General features: G+C 37.1%; 3 protein-coding genes across 8 annotated transcripts; 2 read left to right on the top strand and 1 right to left on the bottom strand.

The window, feature by feature from the left end:
* The first annotated feature begins 6562 nt into the window (after window positions 1–6562).
* Window positions 6563–13168, top strand: LOC112038324 (uncharacterized). 6 transcript variants are annotated; one of them, XM_024071127.2, is made up of 6 exons: window positions 6563–6867; window positions 8209–10275; window positions 10358–10433; window positions 11132–11508; window positions 12386–12484; window positions 12611–13168. In XM_024071127.2, exons 2-6 carry the CDS (start codon window positions 8275–8277, stop codon window positions 12887–12889), a joined length of 2832 nt encoding a protein of 943 aa, XP_023926895.2. In that variant the 5' UTR covers window positions 6563–6867; window positions 8209–8274; the 3' UTR covers window positions 12890–13168. The 6 variants fall into 6 exon arrangements, with proteins under 6 accessions (XP_023926895.2, XP_023926901.2, XP_023926900.2 ...); XM_024071133.2 differs by having other exon boundaries at window positions 8205–10275; XM_024071132.2 differs by having other exon boundaries at window positions 8176–10275.
* A 1101-nt stretch (window positions 13169–14269) lies between these two features.
* LOC112038336 (transcription repressor OFP7) lies at window positions 14270–15022 on the bottom strand. Its single transcript, XM_024071145.2, has one exon. The coding sequence runs from the start codon at window positions 15020–15022 to the stop codon at window positions 14270–14272; it is 753 nt and encodes a 250-aa protein (XP_023926913.2).
* Window positions 15023–18485: 3463 nt separating this feature from the next.
* Window positions 18486–19208, top strand: LOC112008355 (uncharacterized). Its single transcript, XM_024040687.2, has one exon. It carries the CDS (start codon window positions 18486–18488, stop codon window positions 19206–19208), a length of 723 nt encoding a protein of 240 aa, XP_023896455.2.
* The last annotated feature ends 2429 nt before the right edge of the window (window positions 19209–21637 follow it).

Raw genomic sequence — 21637 nt, 5'->3', positions numbered from 1 at the left:
CTGCTTAGTTTGCCCAAAATGGGCATTTTACAATTTTGTCCTGTTATCTTGTGCAATGGTTGCGTACACTCTCACTCTCGCTTAGAGGTGAACTAAACACTCATTGAAGTCCACCTCATGTAACATGGATGCCATATATAACCATTACACAAAAAATATGAAGTATGATGATGCATAATATCAGAGAGTTGTACGTTCAAACGAGATTTAGAAGGCATGCCAAATAGAACACACAAAAACTAGGAATGGCACGGTGTGGTGCCAGCCAAGGTTCTTCTAATGCTTAAGTCCGCATTATAAAACCATAAAATAAAGTATTCAAGTGCCTAGGAATTTCTTTCACGTATTGGCATTGTGGTGTTTGGCATTCTTATGTGAATTATTGATTATTACTCCTATATTCTCACTCATTCCCTTTAGTTGGGGTGTGGAAGCGTCATGGCTACAATTATAGATAGTTTTATTCGGCCATGTGCCCACATTTAGGAGTGGTGGATTAATTTTGTGTGGACGATGCTCTTGTATCATGAGGATTGCGCTTTCCAAGTCAAGGAGACAAATCCATTCATCCAATTTTGAGAAAAAATATAGTGTATCTAAGGAAGTTGTTTCATCAACAAAATAAAAACAAGAACATGTGAAAAGTACTTGTGCGAGCCTAGGACCCAACGTGCCTAGTTAGCTCTAAGGTTAGACCCTCAATTTACTTGTATAAAGTGGGTAATGAGTTTCCTACAATGGGAAGACATCCTGGGGCCAATCTAGTGGCACAAATGAAAGAGTTTTTGACCTAGCCCATATCCCTCTACTCATTCGCGTATCCCCCGAGGAGGCCCAAGCTTAATAGTGAGGTTCTCCTCTTTTGTTGATCTTCACAGTTTTCTCTCACGGGGCTCTCTCACCCTAATTTTTCCAACCCCCTTTTTTACTCACTCGGCTCCTATTTATAGACTTCCCTTAGTGAGATTGTCATGATAATGGAGAGGCTTTTTAGGTTGGTGGGGCCTTTTGGGGATATATTCCTGACCAGATGGGACCCACTTCTTAAAATAGATGTGACTATTTTTAAACTTGCACCCGCTGCTAATTGGTTATTGGCAAGCGATTTTCCCTGAGGCATTATCGTTACCAAACAGTTAGGTTCCCGATATGTAGTTGATTTTTAGACTGGTGTGGCCTACTGCCCATTATTGGGCTCGGGGTTCTTAGGTATACTGAAATTGATGGTTTGGGCCTCTATATCATGCCCGTACAGTACCAATAATATATAGAAAATATATGATTGAAATCAACACACAAAAAAATAGATTGGTAAAATTCAATAATTAAAATCATTAGGATGTCGAGGTTTGTTCGCCAATGTCACTAATCATTCACTACCAATCCAATTTTAGTACACGATTGGGTAATTAAACACATAAATTATCTAATTGGAAGATTTAGAAATAAGCTTTCTTGTTAACACTCTATTTGGTTGATTCTATCAATCAATTGTCCTAACAATTTAGTTCATAAAATAATAACTTTATTAGAAAAACTCAATAATATCGCTTACTTTGGAGGAAATGCAATTGCAAAAGAAATACCTAACAATATTATTACGTTTTGCTAGAAATGTTGTAAAACCATATTTTAAAAAGTTCTTTTTTCTGATGGCAAATTGAGAGGTAGGTTATGAGAGAAAGGTCGAGCTAATTTTAGGGAGGTAGAATATCAAGTTTTGAATCACGGATAGAAAAGGTGAAAACGAGACTAACTACATGTGAATTTACTATTATTAACACAATAAATTTATAATCAAAATTCATTTAATTTAAATAAATTAAAACTATATTTTAATTCACTTCATACTCTACCCACTACAATGTGCTACTATATATTATTTTTACTTTCCTCTTAAAAGTAATCAAAGTTTAAAATAGAAAAAAATCGTACATATGAGATGGAGGATTTGTATTCATTCCCAAATCCACCTCATTGTCTCGTTGGAACCTTTTATCATCACCATGATAAAACAATAACAAATCAACGGCAAAGGTAACATGGTAGATATACAGCATGTTAGCACTTAAAAAAACATGTTTCCCTGGAGGCCTTTTATACTTTTATTTGAGACAACGCCCCCCACACCTTCCCGCCACACAAATTGGCGCTGGCGCGAGCGCGACATCTGAAATCTGATTCTAAATCCCTTTCAAACCCTAAGAACACTCTTTTCCATCACTCTCCCTCCATCTCTCTCTCTCTCTCTCTCTCTCTCTCTCTCACCAATCTCTCTCTCTCTCCCTACCCATTTTCACGATCTAGCTCCAGCTTGCTCTACCTGACTCTCCCAAGTGAAACGGTCCAAGGTCCATTTCCACGATCTAGCTCCAGCTTGCTCTACCTCACTCTCCCAAGTGAAACGGTGCGTTCAATGTAAGCTTATTAGTATTATGATTATTTGAAATGTTCACATTAAGCAGCTAGATCTGTATCTTCAGAGTATTTTCTCTTATCTAAATGGGATTTGGAGGAAACCCTTTTTTGTTTTTAGGTTTATTTATCGCTCTGATTATATTTTGAATTAGGGTTTATCTGGTTTTGGTTGACTTTCTTTTTTTAGAACACTTTCAGAAATTTTGAAACTAAGGCTGTGTTTGGTTGTTGGGATTTGGGGCATTTTGGAATTTGGGGGGTCTTGATTCAAGTTTCACATATATGGTTGCTCTGTGGAATTCAATTTTTGACTCGTTAGACTTCAAAATCTCAACAACTGTTCTACAAGATAAGTAGATTGCTAGAATTCCTGAGAATTTCCAAAGTCCTATCCAATTTTAAGCAATTAAACACAGCTCTCAAGAAGCAATGTGAGTGGATTAGAAAATGAATTTACCCAGGTTTACAAATCAATTTTTAACTATTTATGTCATACACCCACCTGGCGGGTTTTGACTCTTGAACCCATGACTTCACCCTCCATCTCAGTATAATGTGAGAAAGAAAGTGTCACTGTCAATTGAGCTATATCTCATTGCTTTTGTCAACTAAAAGTATACGTTTTCTTGTCCTTGAAATCTTATTGTTATTAGGAAACGAATTATTTGCTTATCTAAAGTTGAAATTGGGTATTTATACTTGAAATATTGTAAATAAAGGTATTGGTTTGGCTGTAGGAACCCCTTGGAGATGCATTGTAGTCTTGAAAGTAGCGATATGATCGAAGGGATCACGTGCTCCATCGTATGAGTCCAGGGAAGGCATTTTAAACTTAGGCGGCAAGGAATGCCCATTGATGGAAGCAGTAAAAGGGGAGTCTGTTCAGTGGACCAAATCCTTTACGGGATTTGCCCTTCTCATGTTCTCCTTCATCTCATCCATAACCTTCCTCATCTGATCCATTTCCTTCTCCAGATGTGGCACCCTTCGCGAAGTGGTGCCTCTTGATTGAATCTCGGGCTCAGCATTTCCTCCTCCATCTCCTTGACTCTGGGATTGTCTCTTAGCATGCCTTTCTCGTCGCTGCCTTTCTATCTCCCTAGTCAACTCTTGGTTTTGGCGGGTTAATTCATCCATCGCGGCCGCCATGGATTGTATGTGTTGGATGGAAGGCGACTGCGTGACAGGCGCTGATTGGTGATTTCGATGGGGATGGCTAGAAGCATCCCTACTCCCTTGGTGGCCTAGGCTAGTAGCCCTCGATCTGGTCCGAACCATTCGACTTTTTGTCCCAGAAAGAGCAAATCGCAAATCGTTTCACGAATGTATTCCCACAGATGGCGCCAACTAATGATGTATGGAATCAGATAGTTGAACACTTCGGCTTCGGTGGACTACAACGTTAGCGGAGGCCTACAAAGAGAGAAAGCAGTCAAGGGTGACCAGGGCGAGCCGGCCAAACACCCTCCGATGATGAAGTTAGTTTTTCTCTTCTAATGGAGTTCCAACTTTATTCAATGTAAAATCTCAGGAAATTCATACCTTTGCATGGTGAAGACCGGGCCTTATATAAGGTATTCTAGGGCGGTCACTATTTCAATAACTTCCCCCAGAATCTTGGAATCCGGACATAACCTCCTCAACGGCTACAAAAAATCATAACCGCCGTTGGAAGTTACATACATTGGAGGAATTGGCGGCGATGAACGCGGGTTGATGAACCGCTACGAAGTTTGCTAATTGTTTGCGTAGTCGTCCATGTGCTTTGCGCATGGACGACTCTCTGTCGTGTTGTGTGGTCGTCCATGCACCTTGTGCATGGACGATTCTCTCGACTTAATTCCCTGGAGTGATCAATTGCCCGACATCCCAAGGACGAGATATCTGGACGAATCGAAGATGGCTTGATGTTTGGCTAACCGCAACTCTCTGGACGACCCTTATGGACGAACCATAGATGTGATTTTTTGTTATACATCAGATAGTATTCCATTTTGGGAATAGAAATTGAAGCCTTACCCCAATTTTATTTTTACTTTTATTTATTTTCATTCCCAGTTGCAGTTGGTCAAATCTTTAATGTGTTATCTTGTGCAATGGTTGCATACACTCTCACTCTCGCTTAGAGGTGAACTAAACACTCATTGAAGTCCACCTCATGTGACATGGATGCCATATATAACCATTACACAAAAAATATGAAGTATGATGATGCATAATATCAAAGAGCTGTACGTTCAAACGAGATTTAGAAGGCATGCCAAATAGAACACACAAAAACTAGGAATGGCACGGTGTGGTGCCAGCCAAGGTTCTTCTAATGCTTAAGTCTGCATTATAAAACCATAAAATAAAGTATTCAAGTGCCTAGGAATTTCTTTCACGTATTGGCATTGTGGTGTTTGGCATTCTTATGTGAATTCTTGATTATTACTCCTATATTCTCACTCATTCCCTTTAGTTGGGGTGTGGAAGCGTCATGTCTACAATTATAGATAGTTTTATTCGGCCATGTGCCCACATTTAGGAGTGATGGATTAATTTTGCATGGACGATGCTCTTGTATCATGAGGATTGCGCTTTCCAAGTCAAGGAGACAAATCCATTCATCCAATTTTGAGAAAAAATATAGTGTATCTAAGGAAGTTGTTTCATCGACAAAATAAAAACAAGAACATGTGAAAAGTACTTGTGCGAGCCTAGGACCTAACGTGCCTGGTTAGCTCTAAAGTTAGACCCTCAATTTACTTGTATAAAGTGGGTAATGAGTTTCCTACAATGGGAAGACCTCCTGGGGCCAATCTAGCGGCACAAATGAAAGAGTTTCTGACCTAGCCCGTATCCCTCTACCCATTCGCGTATCCCCCGAGGAGGCCCAAGCTTAACAGTGAGCTTCTCCTCTTTTGTTGATCTTCACATTTTTCTCTCATGGGCCTTTCTCACCCTGATTTTTCCAACCCCCTTTTTTACTCATTCGGCTCCTATTTATAGACTTCCCTTAGTGAGATTGTCATGATAATGGGGAGGCTTTTTAGGTTGGTGGGGACTTTTAGGGATATATTCCTAACCAGATGGGACTCACTTCTTAAAATAGATGTGACTATTTTTAAACTTGCACCCGTTGCTAATTGGTTATTGGCAGGCGATTTCCCCTAAGGCATTATCGTTACCAAACAATTAGGTTCCCGATATGTAGTTGATTTTTAGATTGGTGTGGCCTACTACCCATTATTGGGCTCGGGGTTCTTAGGTATACTGAAATTGATGGTTTGGGCCTCTATATCATGCCCGTACAGTACCAATAATATATAGAAAATATATGATTGAAATCAACAAACAAAAAAATAGATTGGTAAAATTCAATAATTAAAATCATTAGGATGTCAAGGTTTGTTCGCCAATGTCACTAATAATTCACTACCAATCCAATTTTAGTACACGATTGGGTAATTAAACACATAAATTATCTAATTGGAAGATTTAGAAATAAGCTTTCTTGTTAACACTCTATTTGGTTGATTCTATCAATCAATTGTCCTAACAATTTAGTTCATAAAATAATAACTTTATTAGAAAAACTCAATAATATCGCTTACTTTGGAGGAAATGCAATTGCAAAAGAAATACCTAACAATATTATTACGTTTTACTAGAAATGTTGTAAAACCATATTTTAAAAAGTTCTTTTTTCTGATGGCAAATTAAGAGGTAGGTTATGAGAGAAAGGTCGAGCTAATTTTAGGGAGGTAGAATATCAAGTTTTGAATCACGGATAGAAAATGTGAAAACGAGACTAACTACATGTGAATTTACTATTATTAACACAATAAATTTATAATCAAAATTCATTTAATTTAAATAAATTAAAACTATATTTTAATTCACTTCATACTCTACCTACTACAACGTGCTACTATATATTATTTTTACTTTCCTCTTAAAAGTAATCAAAGTTTAAAATAGAAAAAAATCGTACATATGAGATGGAGGATTTGTATTCATTCCCAAATCCACCTCATTGTCTCGTTGGAACCTTTTATCATCACCATGATAAAACAATAACAAATCAACGGCAAAGGTAACATGGTAGATATACAGCATGTTAGCACTTAAAAAAACATGTTTCCCTGGAGGCCTTTTATACTTTTATTTGAGACAACGCCCCCCACACCTTCCCGCCACACAAATTGGCGCTGGCGCGAGCGCGACATCTGAAATCTGATTCTAAATCCCTTTCAAACCCTAAAACACTCTTTTCCATCACTCTCCCTCCATCTCTCTCTCTCTCTCTCTCTCTCTCTATCTTTCACCAATCTCTCTCTCTCTCCCTACCCATTTTCACGATCTAGCTCCAACTTGCTCTACCTGACTCTCCCAAGTGAAACGGTCCAAGGTCCATTTCTACGATCTAGCTCCAGCTTGCTCTACCTCACTCTCCCAAGTGAAACGGTGCGTTCAATGTAAGCTTATTAGTATTATGATTATTTGAAATGTTCACATTAAGCAGCTAGATCTGTATCTTCAGAGTATTTTCTCTTATCTAAATGGGATTTGGAGGAAACCCTTTTTTGTTTTTAGGTTTATTTATCGCTCTGATTATATTTTGAATTAGGGTTTATCTGGTTTTGGTTGACTTTCTTTTTTTAGAACACTTTCAGAAATTTTGAAACTAAGGCTGTGTTTGGCTGTTGGGATTTGGGGCATTTTGGAATTTGGGGGGTCTTGATTCAAGTTTCACATATATGGTTGCTCTGTGGAATTCAATTTTTGACTCGTTAGACTTCAAAATCTCAACAACTGTTCTACAAGATAAGTAGATTGCTAGAATTCCTGAGAATTTCCAAAGTCCTATCCAATTTTAAGCAATTAAACACAGCTCTCAAGAAGCAATGTGAGTGGATTAGAAAATGAATTTACCCAGGTTTACAAATCAATTTTTAACTATTTATGTCATACACCCACCTGGCGGGTTTTGACTCTTGAACCCATGACTTCACCCTCCATCTCAGTATAATGTGAGAAAGAAAGTGTCACTGTCAATTGAGCTATATCTCATTGCTTTTGTCAACTAAAAGTATACGTTTTCTTGTCCTTGAAATCTTATTGTTATTAGGAAACGAATTATTTGCTTATCTAAAGTTGAAATTGGGTATTTATACTTGAAATATTGTAAATAAAGGTATTGGTTTGGCTGTTCTTGTTTGCACACTGGTTTCCACCATATGGAAAACTGAGGTTGTGGAGAATGCATGAAATCAAGCATGCTAAAAATCAAATTGGCAACACACCTACACACATGTGCATGCTCAAGCTTGTTATTAAGAATTTTAACGCTCACATAATAGGGTCTTTCTCTCTTTATCAACTGTCTATTTCTAACTTTTTCTTCTTGATCCAATCCAATGATTTTCAGTGGGATCCCTGCCTCCTGCCCAAAAACAAAGCAGCTCCACCCTGATTGTAGTTATGTTGTATAACATTTAAACTCTGCATAAGAAATGTCCGATATTGTGTTAATCTTTCATGCCTTAGTTTATGTGCAGTGGTCATTTTTTCAGAAGAAGAATATCTAGAAGTTGTTTCATATCCTAGACTGAGCTAGCAATTTTTAATGGAAAATTATTGTTTTATTGTGAGTGTTTGGTTTGTGAAGCAGCTCTTAAGATAAAGGGTATATTTTAATCAGAACTTTTACCATCATTTATCACTGTTCCATATACGATCACATTGATACTTTGTGTTATTGCATTTGGCCAGTTAATGAGTAAAGTTGCCTTTTGCTTCAGGCAGGCATTATAGCTACAGTACTGAACATCCCTAAAGTGCTGCAAAGAGTATAAGTTTCGTCTTCATCTAATGGAGTTAAGGAGTTGCAATCATTTGCACTTTATCCAGGCTATTAAAGGTGGTTTTGTGACAAAAATGCTCAACGTTACTCGTGGAAGGCCTTCACTCACCTTCAAGAAGTTAGAAGACATATATGAAGTTTTAGATGCCAAAAATCATGATTTGCTTCCAACGCTTCAGGACAAGGACAAGAGTGAAAGTTTGTCGTGTGATAGTGATACGACTGAGGTCAAAAGTCCACGGCTACATTCAGTGGAAAGAAGAACTGTCAAAAGGGAGCCTGAAACTTTTGACTTATATTGCAATGGTGGCGACAATGGAATTAATAATGACTTGGTTGATTTAGAATTTAGCGATATGACATTGAAGCAAATTAAGGATAGATGCAAAACAAAGAAAAGGAAACGTTCAAAGTGTTTTAAATTAAGTATAGAAACTGCTGAAACTTCCTCCTGTCTAAGACAAGAATTTTCTGACTTAAAAACAGATGAAGAAGATCTTGACCTCAGGGAGCCTCTTAGTTGTTGGAAATCTAAACTTTCAAAGAAAATGAAGGCAAAGAAAAAGCATATGAGAAACCATGCCTCAGCTTCATCTCAAAGTTCCATGTCAATTGCTATATCTGAACAGGTCCCAACTGATATAGTTTTGCCCCAGTCTAGTGGGGATTTGTGGTCAGTTATTAATATTAAAGTTGAGGATCCTGAATCTGATTGCTCAGATTGCCAAGTTGTCATGTGTGTTGGTGATGATTCTTCCTTGCCTTGTCGTGAGCCAAAGGGTTCTTGTGGAATGGTAAATAATGAAGGGGGTGGGATAGCTAATGAATGCGTTACGAAGACCCAGGTGTTAATTTCATCAACGGAAGAGCCCCAATATTGTGTTACTAATGAATTGTGTTACGAGTATATGGAATCTGCAGATCCCAACTTCCTTCAGATTGTAAGGGCTTCAGGAGGGAATTCTATGGAGGTGGAGTCCTTGCCTTGTAATGAGACAGAGGGTGGTTGTGGAATGACAACTAGTGAATTGTGTGAGAGGGCTGATGCAGGTGTTTTGGAGGTGTCAATTTCAAATGAATTTGTTACGGAGACCCAGGTGTCAAATTCATCAATGGAAGAGCCCCAATATTGTGTTACTAATGAATTGTGTTATGAGTATATGGGATCTGCAGATCCTAACTTTCTTCAAATTGTAAGGGTCTCAGGTGGGAATTCTATGCAGGTGGAGTCCTTGCCTTGTCATGAACCAGAGGGTAGTTGTGGAATGACAACTAGTGAATTGTGTGAGAGAGCTGATGCAGGTGTTTTGGAGGTGTCAGTTTCATTGACAAAAGAGCCAGAATATTGTGTTACTAATGATATGTGTCTTGAGTATGTGGAACCTGCAGATCCCAAGTCCATTCAGATTGTAAGGACCTCAGTTGGAGATTCTGTGGAGGAGGATAACACAGAAACAACCAGTCACGAGTGCACAGGTTTTCCTGTAGCAGATTCTGAGAAAAAGGAATATTCCGATTCAGTTCTGCATGACAATAACATCTCCCCAGGAACCAGTTCTTCAAGCATCAGTCATAGTTCTTACATTTCTGATCTCTCTCAAAGTAGTTCTCCTATGGACGAAAACAATGATATTAATGTTCAAGCACCTCATATGAGCATTTGTAAGAGCACTCAGGTCATTGAGTTAGGATATGGAGGTGATGCATGTGTGTTTGAGGATGACATTGTGGCTGATTTATCTTCAAATCCCGTAGTCACTGTTATTTCCAGCTCATCTGGTGACTGTAACTTGAGTCCTGATGGTTGTTTGGATTCTGTTGAGGATAATTCACTTACATCTGAAGAGAAGCAGCCCCAAAAGTCTGCCTGTGCTAATGCAGAAATAAACATCTCAGCAGGGATTCATCCCTGTGATGCTACTGATGAGCTTATGATGCCAGTTGATTTTGAATATTGTCATCATTCAAAGCCGCAGCATCCTCCTGAGAGGCTGCTTGCAACCAGAAAGGTATGTGACTATCTATGTGATAATTATTTGGCTTGATTTACATATGCAGATTTTGTGTTTCATCATGTGCTTTCACCTTCAGGTCATTTCTCCAACTTCCCAGGAAAGACTTCTTAAGGCTATGGATTCCCTTGAGTTACAAGACAATGAATATCACAGTAAGTGTATGCATTATCATGTTTGGATCTATGGAATCTTCATGTTTATGATCAATGCATGTTCTCCAAACTGGTTTGGATGGTGATGATACCGTGCTGGCCAAGTGGACAGGGTATGCCAAATATTAAAAATAAAAAGCCATACTGAATGATATAAATAAAATATATGGAAAATACTGCATCTCATAGGCAGGAGTAATATATATATATATATATATATAAATCTTTTAAAATATTTTTTACAATTTTTTCCTGCAATGTTGATCCAAAAGAGAAGGAAATGACAAAGTAAAGAAAGCCTAACATGGAGTTCATGAAACTGCCCTAGAGGAAATCCAGTTGAATGGTCAGTAAGAATTCTTGACTATCATTTCTGGTTCCTGGTACAGTTTTGTAACAACTGTTATTTGGGGAACAAAAAACAATTCCTGTGTGGCCAAAGAGCAGCAGAGGGTTTTCTAATCATATTGAATATAAGTAAAAAGTAATTTTTCTCTCTACAACTTTTTAACAGTAAGATCATTACTATGCTAAGATATAGCAGGTTATTTTATTCAATGTTCATTTTGGTCATTTGATTGTAATTCCATTATGTGAACTGAAATTTAGTTATAATTTTTTTATATTCTATTTTTGTTATTTGAAATATTTACACATTCACTATCTAATATACTGTTTTTGGGTTGTAATGATGTCAGATTGTCGTGGGAAATTAGACTTCGGGAAGAATAAAATTGGTAGAGTTGAAGGACCTGATCTGATCAGGGGTGCTGAACTTGGTATTAACCCTCAACAAATTACAAGGAAACGAAAGAATGATAAGCGAGGCATCCCTCCCAAAATTGTTCACAAGGTTCCTAATCTTTCTGGTGCTGTACCGCGTTTTAGCACTGGGTGCACCTCTATCCAAAGTTGTTCACAGAGTGCCATAGAATTCTCACAGCAGCAAATGAATGACTTTGAATGTCTTGCCGTGAAGCTTACAAAAGAGTTGAAGTGCATGAAGGAAATTCTGGAAGAGAGGTTGCTCCCTGAAGCCTGTCCAGCATCTTCCTTCAAATATAACGTGGATAGGGTGAGTTATTATACAAATTGGAAATAGTTGTTTACTTTTTTGTGGGTAAAGAGGCATGGTATGCCAGCCTGGGTTTTGAAGCCAAAATGTTTTTTTTTTTTTCAAAATTTTTAAGATGCCCCAATTCTGGTAAATATAAACCCAATTAACGTATTAGTTTTATTGCATATCTTACTGTTAAAAGTGACACTGGAATCTGAATTGCTATGCATCCTTGACACGGCGGTTGAATCAAATACATGTATACTCATACTTCCCTCTCTCATTTAATCTTTTGTTGTCTCATAATGGTCTGTAGAGGTATTGTACTTGTCAAGTTGTCTAAATATTGGCTTGCTTGATCTATAGGGTCTGATTTTTCTGTATCTACTATATTTTTTCTAGTCCATTGTGTGAATTGTATGGATGCTTACAGTCCAAAGATTAATATACTTTTCCTTGTCTATTTTGGAGACTCTTTTTGAGCTTTGCTGCTCTCTTTCTTGGATTATTTGTAACTGGGTTCCATAGAAGTGAAAACTGGATCCATTATTGGTAAATCACATCCAACTTTGACAAAACTGCTGGGGATTTAAACTTGTATTTCACCTGTCTTTGTTTTAATGATCCTATAAATTTTGCATAATGCCTTTTGTCTCCTTCACAACAATACTCTCTTGCATGCTGATTATCTTGTGGGGTTGTATAGAATATACGTCCTTTGTTCTGCATACTCTAAACGGAAAATTTACAACTTCTATCTAAACTTTATTTAGGCAAAATAATTGTTTTTGCATACAGATTATTACACATATAAAATGTTTACATAATTTTACAAGTTCACACAAATGCGTGGGTGCATATAGAGATCATGCTTTTAAATTCTTTATATTGGCAGGCAAGAATGGCCATTAAGAATGCAACTCGAATTGAAGAAAGCACAAAGAAATGGCTTTCAATGATGGCAAGGGACTGCAACCGCTTTTGTAAAATCATGGTTTGTTCCTCTTCTCATACCATTGAATTTAATTGGATCTTGATTTTGGAAACAAAAAAGTTTAATTACTTGCTTTTGGTTTTATGGCATTTTTTTTTAAGAATTGCTTCTTATTATTAATTGCAGAGAATGACTGAGAAAGGTTCTGGTTTTTCTGGAAATGTTGCCCAAAAGGAAAGGAAGGAATCTACTTCTGCTTATGAAGCGGTAGGAATTTTGGTCAACCAAGTACAGAGATTGACTGAGACAGGTTCTTCTTCTGGAAATGTAGTCCACAAAGAGAAGAAGAAAATTACTTTTGCAGATGAAGTCGGTGGAGAGCTTTGCCATGTCAAGTTTTTTGAGGATGACATGGTATCTTTGTCAGAATCTATTACCAACACTCAGGAATTGCCGGTTAATTAGCTTTGAGATACTTGGTTATTGTACAATAGCATTTCTGGTATCTAATTGATAGAAGCAGAGGGAAATTGCTTGAGTCATGGAGGCTTTCCATAGCGTTTACTGCGCATAACTTCAAGGTAGGCCCGAAGCAGTGATATCAACCTCCTTTTCCTGTTATCTACTGATTCTTGTTCATATTTCCATTTATTTGCACTGTATTGTATGAAGAGAGCTAAATCTTGACATTGAGGGATTAGCGATTGCTTAAAAGATTATTTATTTGAAGATTCAATTTTCATCTGTCTTTTGCTTTTAACATCAATTCAGTCGCCCTTTGTTAACTTCTGCAAATTATTATTTCATACAAAAAAGAATATAATATATCCCCCCACACAACCATATCCGGTATCCCTATATTTCACTTAATCCTTAAACCTCACGAACTGACTCAAATTTCCTTTCTTACTCTAAAACCACTTGGAAATTTTCGACGCTTTGTGTGTGTGTGTGTTGAGTAATCCTGGCCGGTTCGTGTTATTAGTTCATTTACTTGTGCCCAAGATATTGTGTTCACATATAACCTGCTGTTAGAAACTTAGAATGTTGTGACACAGTACGATTGATGTCATTACCGGTAAAGTCAATCACTGCTGTTAGCGACAAAGATGGTTTTCACATTATATGCATGGCGTGTTCGACTATAATAACTAATGACGTACAATGTATTGATTTTTATTTTTGATAAATATTAAATATACAGGTGACAGTTTTTTATCATTACAATCAAACCAAAAGATTAAATTATGCGTAGAGGCTAGAGCTTATTGGCTGAGTGACAGGTTCAATTGCGCATAACTCTATATATAAGACGAGCTCGGGTTTGCTTGCTCAAAAAGAAAAATTAAATGAGCTCAGGTTTGCTTGAGTGAAGGGAAATGAGGATTTGAATTAATTTATGTTTTTTCTCTATAGAATGACTTGGTAATATTATTGAACAAGAAGAAGTTTTGACAAGATAAAATTATTTTAGGCGTTTAAAATTTTTATTTTTTCACAAATGATATATTAAACGCAATTGGATATATATTTTTTCCTTTCATTTACAGGTCTAGCCTACTTTCAGTATTTTTTTAATTGGTACTCTTTTTGTTTTAACGAAGAAATTGTCACATCACTTACTAATTAAATAAAATGTGAATGATTAAAACTCATTACCACTTATTATTGTGTATTTAAAACAAGAGAAAACTTCCAGCTAAAAAAAGGTAAGCTAAACTTTGTTTAGATTGCTCAAACATATATGTCTATTGATTCTAATTAAAAAAAAAACATATATTTCTATTGTTCACCCCGTGAAATCTTCAACATATAGCCGCAAGAACAATAAAAATAACTTTTAGCTTAAAGTCCAAGAAAAGCTCCGTTGTCGTCGGGTGAGTCACAGAACAAGATTTCCCAAATCTCAGAGAAGGCCTCGACAATAACTCCGTGATGTACGCGTGAATTCAAAGACAAAAAACAGTGCAAAAGTTCTTCCAAGTCTTTGGTCTCAAACATTTGCTTCTCCAGTATCATCTCCAACATAGACCTCTTGAAATCCTCGTATGGATTCTCTGTCTTCTTCACCACCGCATAGCTCTCCCTCACTTTCTCATTTCCACGCACACTACTACGCTCACTTTTCAAAGCATACCTTCTCAGCTTCCGACCCTTTTTCACTTCATCACTTTTACTTATTTCCTTCTCTTTACATTTCTCGCTTACACTCACCAGAGACTCACTCACAAACTCATTAGAACAATCCTTCGTAGAAACTAAGGTTTCTTTCTTACTAGTGTATTTTGCTGGAGATGATGATGACGACGACGACGACGATGATCCGGTGATTCTGCGGTACTGTGTGCATGGTTTTAATCGGCAGCCACAACCGACTGATACGGTATTTGATGACACGTGGCGATTCGAGGGAGGAGGAGTGTGTTCTGGTGTAGAAGGTGGGGCTTTGAGGTTTGGGTAAATGATGTCTTGTGCATTGGGGTTGACCGGAGATAGCCGGTATAGTTCCGGTGGTGATGGATTGACTGAGAGAGTGAGAAGGTGTTTGGGACGACAGAATTGGAAGGAAGGGAATTTAAGCTTGAAACGTTTAGCCATGTCTGAAATGATTTTGAAGTTAATCAGCTAAGGCTGCTTAAGTCCAATATAGTGTGCATATATAGTAAAAGAGAGGCCGGCATTGAAAATAGTAACCATGTCCTTAGAAAGTCTAACTAATGATAAGTTATTATATCTGTGCATGTTTTACACTTTATAACCTGAAAGGAAAGTTGAATTCCTTTTGTGTGTGTTTTGCTCAATTCGTGCGTATTGTGCTTTTTTAGTGAATCTCATAGGTACTATTTATAAATTATCAAATTTAGCAAAATGCAGATCTTTAGGTAAATTTGGGTCTTACAGCACTATTTATACTTTTAAAAATCATTTTACTACAGTATTTTAAGTTTTCAGCAAATAAACGGTATCCAAACACATTCGTAATGTTCGAAAAAGTTTGTGCAATAGTTATTAGGCGTTTGGGTTACTAAAAAATGAACTCTAAAGTGAAATTTTTGTCGAGTTTCTCTCCAAACTAGTTTGAAGAGAAACCCTACAAATTTCTCATATATCTTTATATTGAGGGGGAATTTTAAAAATTTAACTGTTGGATTACATTTTCTTCTTATATTATTCATACTTGCAAAATTTTAAGAAGATTAAATAACATCCGATTTGAATGAAATTTGATACGCATGTTAAGAACATAAGGAACATAAAATTTAACAGTTAGATTTTCTAAATTCATACATAAAAAAAAAGATATATGAGAAGTTTTAAGAGTTTCTCTCCAAATTAGTTTAGAGAGAAACTCTGTTTAAGTTGGGGTGTGGTTTGTTGAACTGGTACAAGGTTGATTGGTTTTGATTTTGTGTGTGTGTGTGTGTGTGTGTGTGTGAAGTGAAAATGACTGTTTATGTAACTATAGTTAATTGTAAAAATAATTGAAAATTTTCTTACACGGGGTGATAGACAATTAGACATTATCATTACTTGTTATATTGTTGATGCAGCTCCAATTATATTTTACTAGCATATAACTCCGTGCATATATATGCACGAGTATATTTAAAAACAATCATAAGAATTACAATTTACACATTTTTTAAGTCATGAGTTTCTAAAATATGTAATGATTTCTCATTATATATATATATATGAGATTTAGAATCTAATTAGATCTAAACTCTTCTGTTTTTGCACTCAATAATTCACTTGTCACAAAAATTTAAAAATTAGATAGGGCACATGCGCAAAATTAAACTCTAATTAAATTTCAATTTAGAATCTAATCAAATTTAGACTCTTCTATTTTTGCACCTAATAATTCACTTGACACACAAATTTAAAAATTAAATGAGAAATATGGTGCAAAATTAGATTCAAATTTAGAATTTAATTGAATTTTCTCTTAGTTTTGACTATATATATATATATATATATCTATATATATAGATTACTATATTAGTTTGTAAACCTTTTTATAATAAAATTGATAGCATAAATTATATAAGCATTTTATATCTTGAAAATCTAGAAAATTTTCAATAAGGAGGAGAAGGGAAACCAATAATGTTTGAACGAGTCCTTAATAATTATAATAAGACCATCTAACATCAATTTTTTATTTCTTTAGAAATGTGTCTTATTCTCTACCACGGATCCATCATACAAAACAACATTGATGATCATCTTTTTTTGACGCATACATCCCAAACTTATGCACAATTTTAACCTATTGCAAAGGGATTTATACAACACTGCCGATTACGTTGTTTCTACTACTACTTCAAGCAATATTATTCAGTTTTCAATTTAGATACATTTTTATATAAAAGTGACAAAATAATATTCAAACTCCTTATTGTAAACACAAAAAGAATATCAACAACATTTTATATGATTTTAAATCTGTTCCAGCTTTCCAGGTTAAAGTAAACAAGTTGTTTACAGTTTATAGCCTCTACTTTGACAGATTCCATACGATTATTCAATCCACAGAAATCTTGGGGCCCCAATATATATTCGTTTCACACTATGTTAATTGTACAAAATAAAAGACCTGTTTGGTGAGAGAGTTTGAGTAATATTGTTTGGGTGTTTTTGATATACGTGTAGGTGACTGTATAGGTGAAAAAGTGTGTAATATTATTTAAAAAATTGGTCTGTTTGGATAGCACTTATTGTTGCTGAAAGTTGCTAAAAACTGATTATTGCTGAAAACACTGTAGCAAAATAATTTTTAAATATATGAATAGTACCGTGGGATCCATTTTTAATATTTTTAATGTATGAACAGTGCATGAACAATGCGTGAACAGTACACGCACAGTACATGCACAGTAAATTTTTGTCCCCAAAGTCAAAAAAGCCGGCCAAAAAAAAAAAAAAAAAAAAAAAAAATATATATATATATATATATATATCTATATATATAGATTACTATATTAGTTTGTTAACCTTTTTATAATAAAATTGATAGCATAAATTATATAAGCATTTTATATCTTGAAAATCTAGAAAATTTTCAATAAGGAGGAGAAGGGAAACCAATAATGTTTGAACGAGTCCTTAATAATTATAATAAGACCATCTAACATCAATTTTTTATTTCTTTAGAAATGTGTCTTATTCTCTACCACGGATCCATCGTACAAAACAACATTGATGATCATCTTTTTTTGACGCATACATCCCAAACTTATGCACAATTTTAACCTGTTGCAAAGGGATTTATACAACACTGCCGATTACGTTGTTTCTACTACTACTTCAAGCAATATTATTCAGTTTTCAATTAAGATACATTTTTATATAAAAGTGACAAAATAATATTCAAACTCCTTATTGTAAACACAAAAAGAATATCAACAACATTTTATATGATTTTAAATCGGTTCCAGCTTTCCAGGTTAAAGTAAACAAGTTGTTTACAGTTTATAGCCTCTACTTTGACAGATTCCATACGATTATTCAATCCACAGAAATCTTGGGGCCCCAATATATATTCGTTTCACACTATGTTAATTGTACAAAATATAAGACCTGTTTGGTGAGAGAGTTTGAGTAATATTGTTTGGGTGTTTTTGATATACGTGTAGGTGACCGTATAGGTGAAAAAATGTGTAATGTTGTTTAAAATGTGTAATTTTGTGTTTGAGAAAGATTGCCACACAAGCCCTAAGTCTTTTGTTTTCTCTCGAGCTCCCTAAGATGGCATGACAATACAAGTCAGAATTTTTTGACCCGACCCGAAAAATACTTGATTTGAATTCGATTTTTTTGAGCCGAAGTAAAAATGAGTTAACCCATGACCCGACTTGATTTTTGCAGGTCAACCGGACTCAACCCTAATAACTCATAACCCAACCCATTAAAAAAATTCGCTAAAAAAATATTTAAATTACGTAGAAGCAGGTGAGTGGTCTTGCTCTGTGCAAGAAGTTGAGTGCCCTCCCTTTTAGGTGAGGGCGTTGTGAGGGTGTATGTAAGAGGTGAAAGTGGGGTCTTGCTTTAAGGAAATATGGCAGAGGAGCTAGAGGAGTTGTGGAGTAAACTGTCTTTTACTGAAGAGGAAGATGCGAGTATCACACTTGGAAGCAACAGTACTAAGGCAGCCAGAGAACGGGGGAGATTTTGTGTGGTTCTAAAAATCTTATCCCACAGATGTGTTAACGTTGAAGTTCTTAGAAAGAACCTGAACATGCTGTGGAAACCAAGCAAGGGTGTAAAATTCAGTGAACTCGAGGAGGATTTGTTCTTGGTGGAGTTTGGGGACAAAAGGGACAAGAGGAGAGTGCTTGATATGAGCCCATGGAGCTTTGAGAAACAACTCGTCCTTTTACAAGAGTTTGAGGGGGAGTTAACACCGAAAGAAATCGAGATGAGATGGTCTCCATTTTGGGTCCAGTTTTATAACCTGCCACTAAAATGCAGAACAAAGGAGACAACGTGGGCGATCGGGTCTAAACTGGGGTCAGTGATGGAGGTGGATGTCTCGGATACAGGGGTTCAATGGGTAAAATACCTTCGGGCAAGAGTAAAGATGGATGTTATCAAAAAACTAGTGCGTGGGAAGAAAATTACTATTGAGGGAGGGGAGAGTAGATGGGTACATTTCAAATACGAAAGACTACCTAATTTCTGCTACAGATGTGGTCTCTTTAGCCATGCGATTAGGGACTGCTCGGAGTCTGTTGGATCGAACTACCAGACGGATGAAAGTCAAATGCAGTATGGGGCCTAGTTGAGGGGTGAACCAAGTAGGAGGGGAGGATATGAGGTATTGAAACTGGCAATGCGTGGTGCTTCACCAAATAGAAAAGTGGCCTCTGGCGGCGGAACGGAACAGGGGGTTGCTACAGCACCAACTCCAGAGAACCAAACTGAGGTTGGTAAGGCTTACGTGGAAAAGCCAACAGGTCGGGGAGACCTACCAATCGCTTTGGGAGAGTCAAAGCCTGGGTTTTCAAATCAATCAGAGGAGGTTTTACACGGAAAAGGAAAGAAGTGTGAGGGTATTGAAAAGAAGCATGAGATTATAGCTCAATCAAGCGAAAGTGTCTCGAATTCATCCACAAATCACAGAGACCAGTCAGCTTTTATGCATTGGGAGAAGACACCTTTTCCAAAGAAGGAGCCAAACTTCAAATATGTTTTAGCGCCAAAAAAAGTGATTGGAAATAATGTGGATGGCCCAGCTGATAAAGAGGCTGGGATGGGCCCGATGGCCTTAAGTTATAACCCAACGGAGGGATGGGTGGCTGCTGAACTCGGCCTAAAAAGCAAGCACTGGAAAAGATTAGCGAGAGAAGTGAATCAAACCAAGCCCAAAGGTAAAAAAGGTTCAAAATCTGGAAAGCGTGAGGGCCCAAACCCGTTACAAGATTTGGACCCGAATACTATAGATCAGAAACGAAGGAAAGGGCTGAAACAGATGGAGAGTAACCTGAAGAATGAAGTACCAGAGAAAGAAACAGAGAGTATGGATGGCGGAGTGGCGGTGCCTGCGGAGCAGCACCACCGAGCCTCATGAGTATTTTTGCTTGGAACTGTCGGGGTCTCGGATCCTCCCTGGCAGTTCGTACACTCATTGATGCGGTGAAAGAGATGGATCCATTGTTGGTTTTTCTATTGGAGACAAAGTCAGGTACAGGTAGGATCAAGGGAATTCAAAATAAAATAAATTTCACGCAAGGGATAGTGGTACCGAGTGACGGAAGGAGCGGAGGTTTGGCCATGTTGTGGAGGGAGGGCACAGAGGTGACTTTTAAGAGCTGCTCGCATTCCCACATTGATGTGGTAGTCCGAGAAGAGTCATCGACGATCCCATGGCGTGCTACGGGATTCTATGGTCATCCTGATGCAAGTAAGCGATACTCCTCTTGGCAATTGCTGGAAACCTTAAGGAATCAGTGCTTGATGCTGTGGGTAGTATTTGGTGATTTCAATGAAATCACGAACCAACATGAGAAAATTGGGTGCTTGGAGAGGGATGTTAATCAGATGGCAAGTTTTAGAGAATGCTTAAGTAGGTGTGGATTGTTTGATTTGGGTTTCGTGGGGTAACGGTTCACTTGGTGTAATGAACATTTTGGGGACCACAGAACATTACTTAGACTCGATCGAATGGTGGCTAATGCAAGCTGGTCTGCGCTCTTCAAAGAAGCTTGTGTGCGCCATCACTCAATGTCAAGTTCGGATCATTGCTTGCTAATTCTTTCTCTGAATATTGGGCAACGAAAGAAACCAACAAGAAAGCGTTTTCTTTTTTAGGCAATGTGGGTTAGAGAGGTGGGATGTAGGGAGGTGGTGGAAGAAGCATGGGATCTGTATCGGGGGGATGAGGAGTATAAAGTCACAGACAGACTCAAGAACTGCCAAGTGAATTTACAACAGTGGAATTGGAAGATTTTTGGAAATGTCAACAGACTTTTGAAGCAAAAACAAGAAAGACTTCAGCAACTGGAAAACCTGAGCAGTCTACACGAGAAAGCAGAGGAAATACAAGGATTAAGAAAAGAAATTAATGAAATGCTGGTTAGGGAAGAGATTATGTGGAGCCAAAGGTCCAGAGCGTCATGGATTAAATGGGATGACCGTAACACAAAATTCGTTCATGCTACAGCTAGCCAAAGAAGACGAAGAAACATAATTGGGGGGTTACAAAATGCAAATGGGGAATGGCAGGAGAATTCGGAGAATGTGGAAAGTATTATCCTAGAGTATTTCGAAGCAATTTTCACTTCTGATCAACCCTCTAATTTTGAAGCAAGCCTGAATGCTATAAATCAGAGGGTATCCTCGGTGATGAATGAAAGCCTGACAACCGAGTTCAAGGCAGAGGAGGTTTGGCAAGCTTTAAAGCAAATGCACCCTACAAAGGCCCCAGTGCCAAACAGTATGTCCCCGATCTTTTTCCAACAATATTGGGATATTGTGGGTCCTGAGGTGATAAGCTGTGTTCTAAATACTCAAAATTCTGGTGTGATGCCATGTGGAATTAATGAAACGTATATTTGCCGTATTCCTAAAGTAAAATCACCCCAGAAAATTACGGAATACAGACCTATCAGTCTATGCAATGTTATCTACAAAATAATTTCTAAAGTGCTTGCTAATAGACTTAAAAGTAAGCTTGTAGAGATTATTGATGAGTCCCAAAGCGCCTTCGTA

The sequence above is a fragment of the Quercus suber genome, unplaced genomic scaffold (assembly GCF_002906115.3).
Source record: "Quercus suber isolate HL8 unplaced genomic scaffold, Cork oak 2.0 scaffold_37, whole genome shotgun sequence".
Lineage (NCBI taxonomy): Eukaryota > Viridiplantae > Streptophyta > Magnoliopsida > Fagales > Fagaceae > Quercus > Quercus suber.
This window is presented reverse-complemented; position numbering and strand designations above follow the sequence as displayed.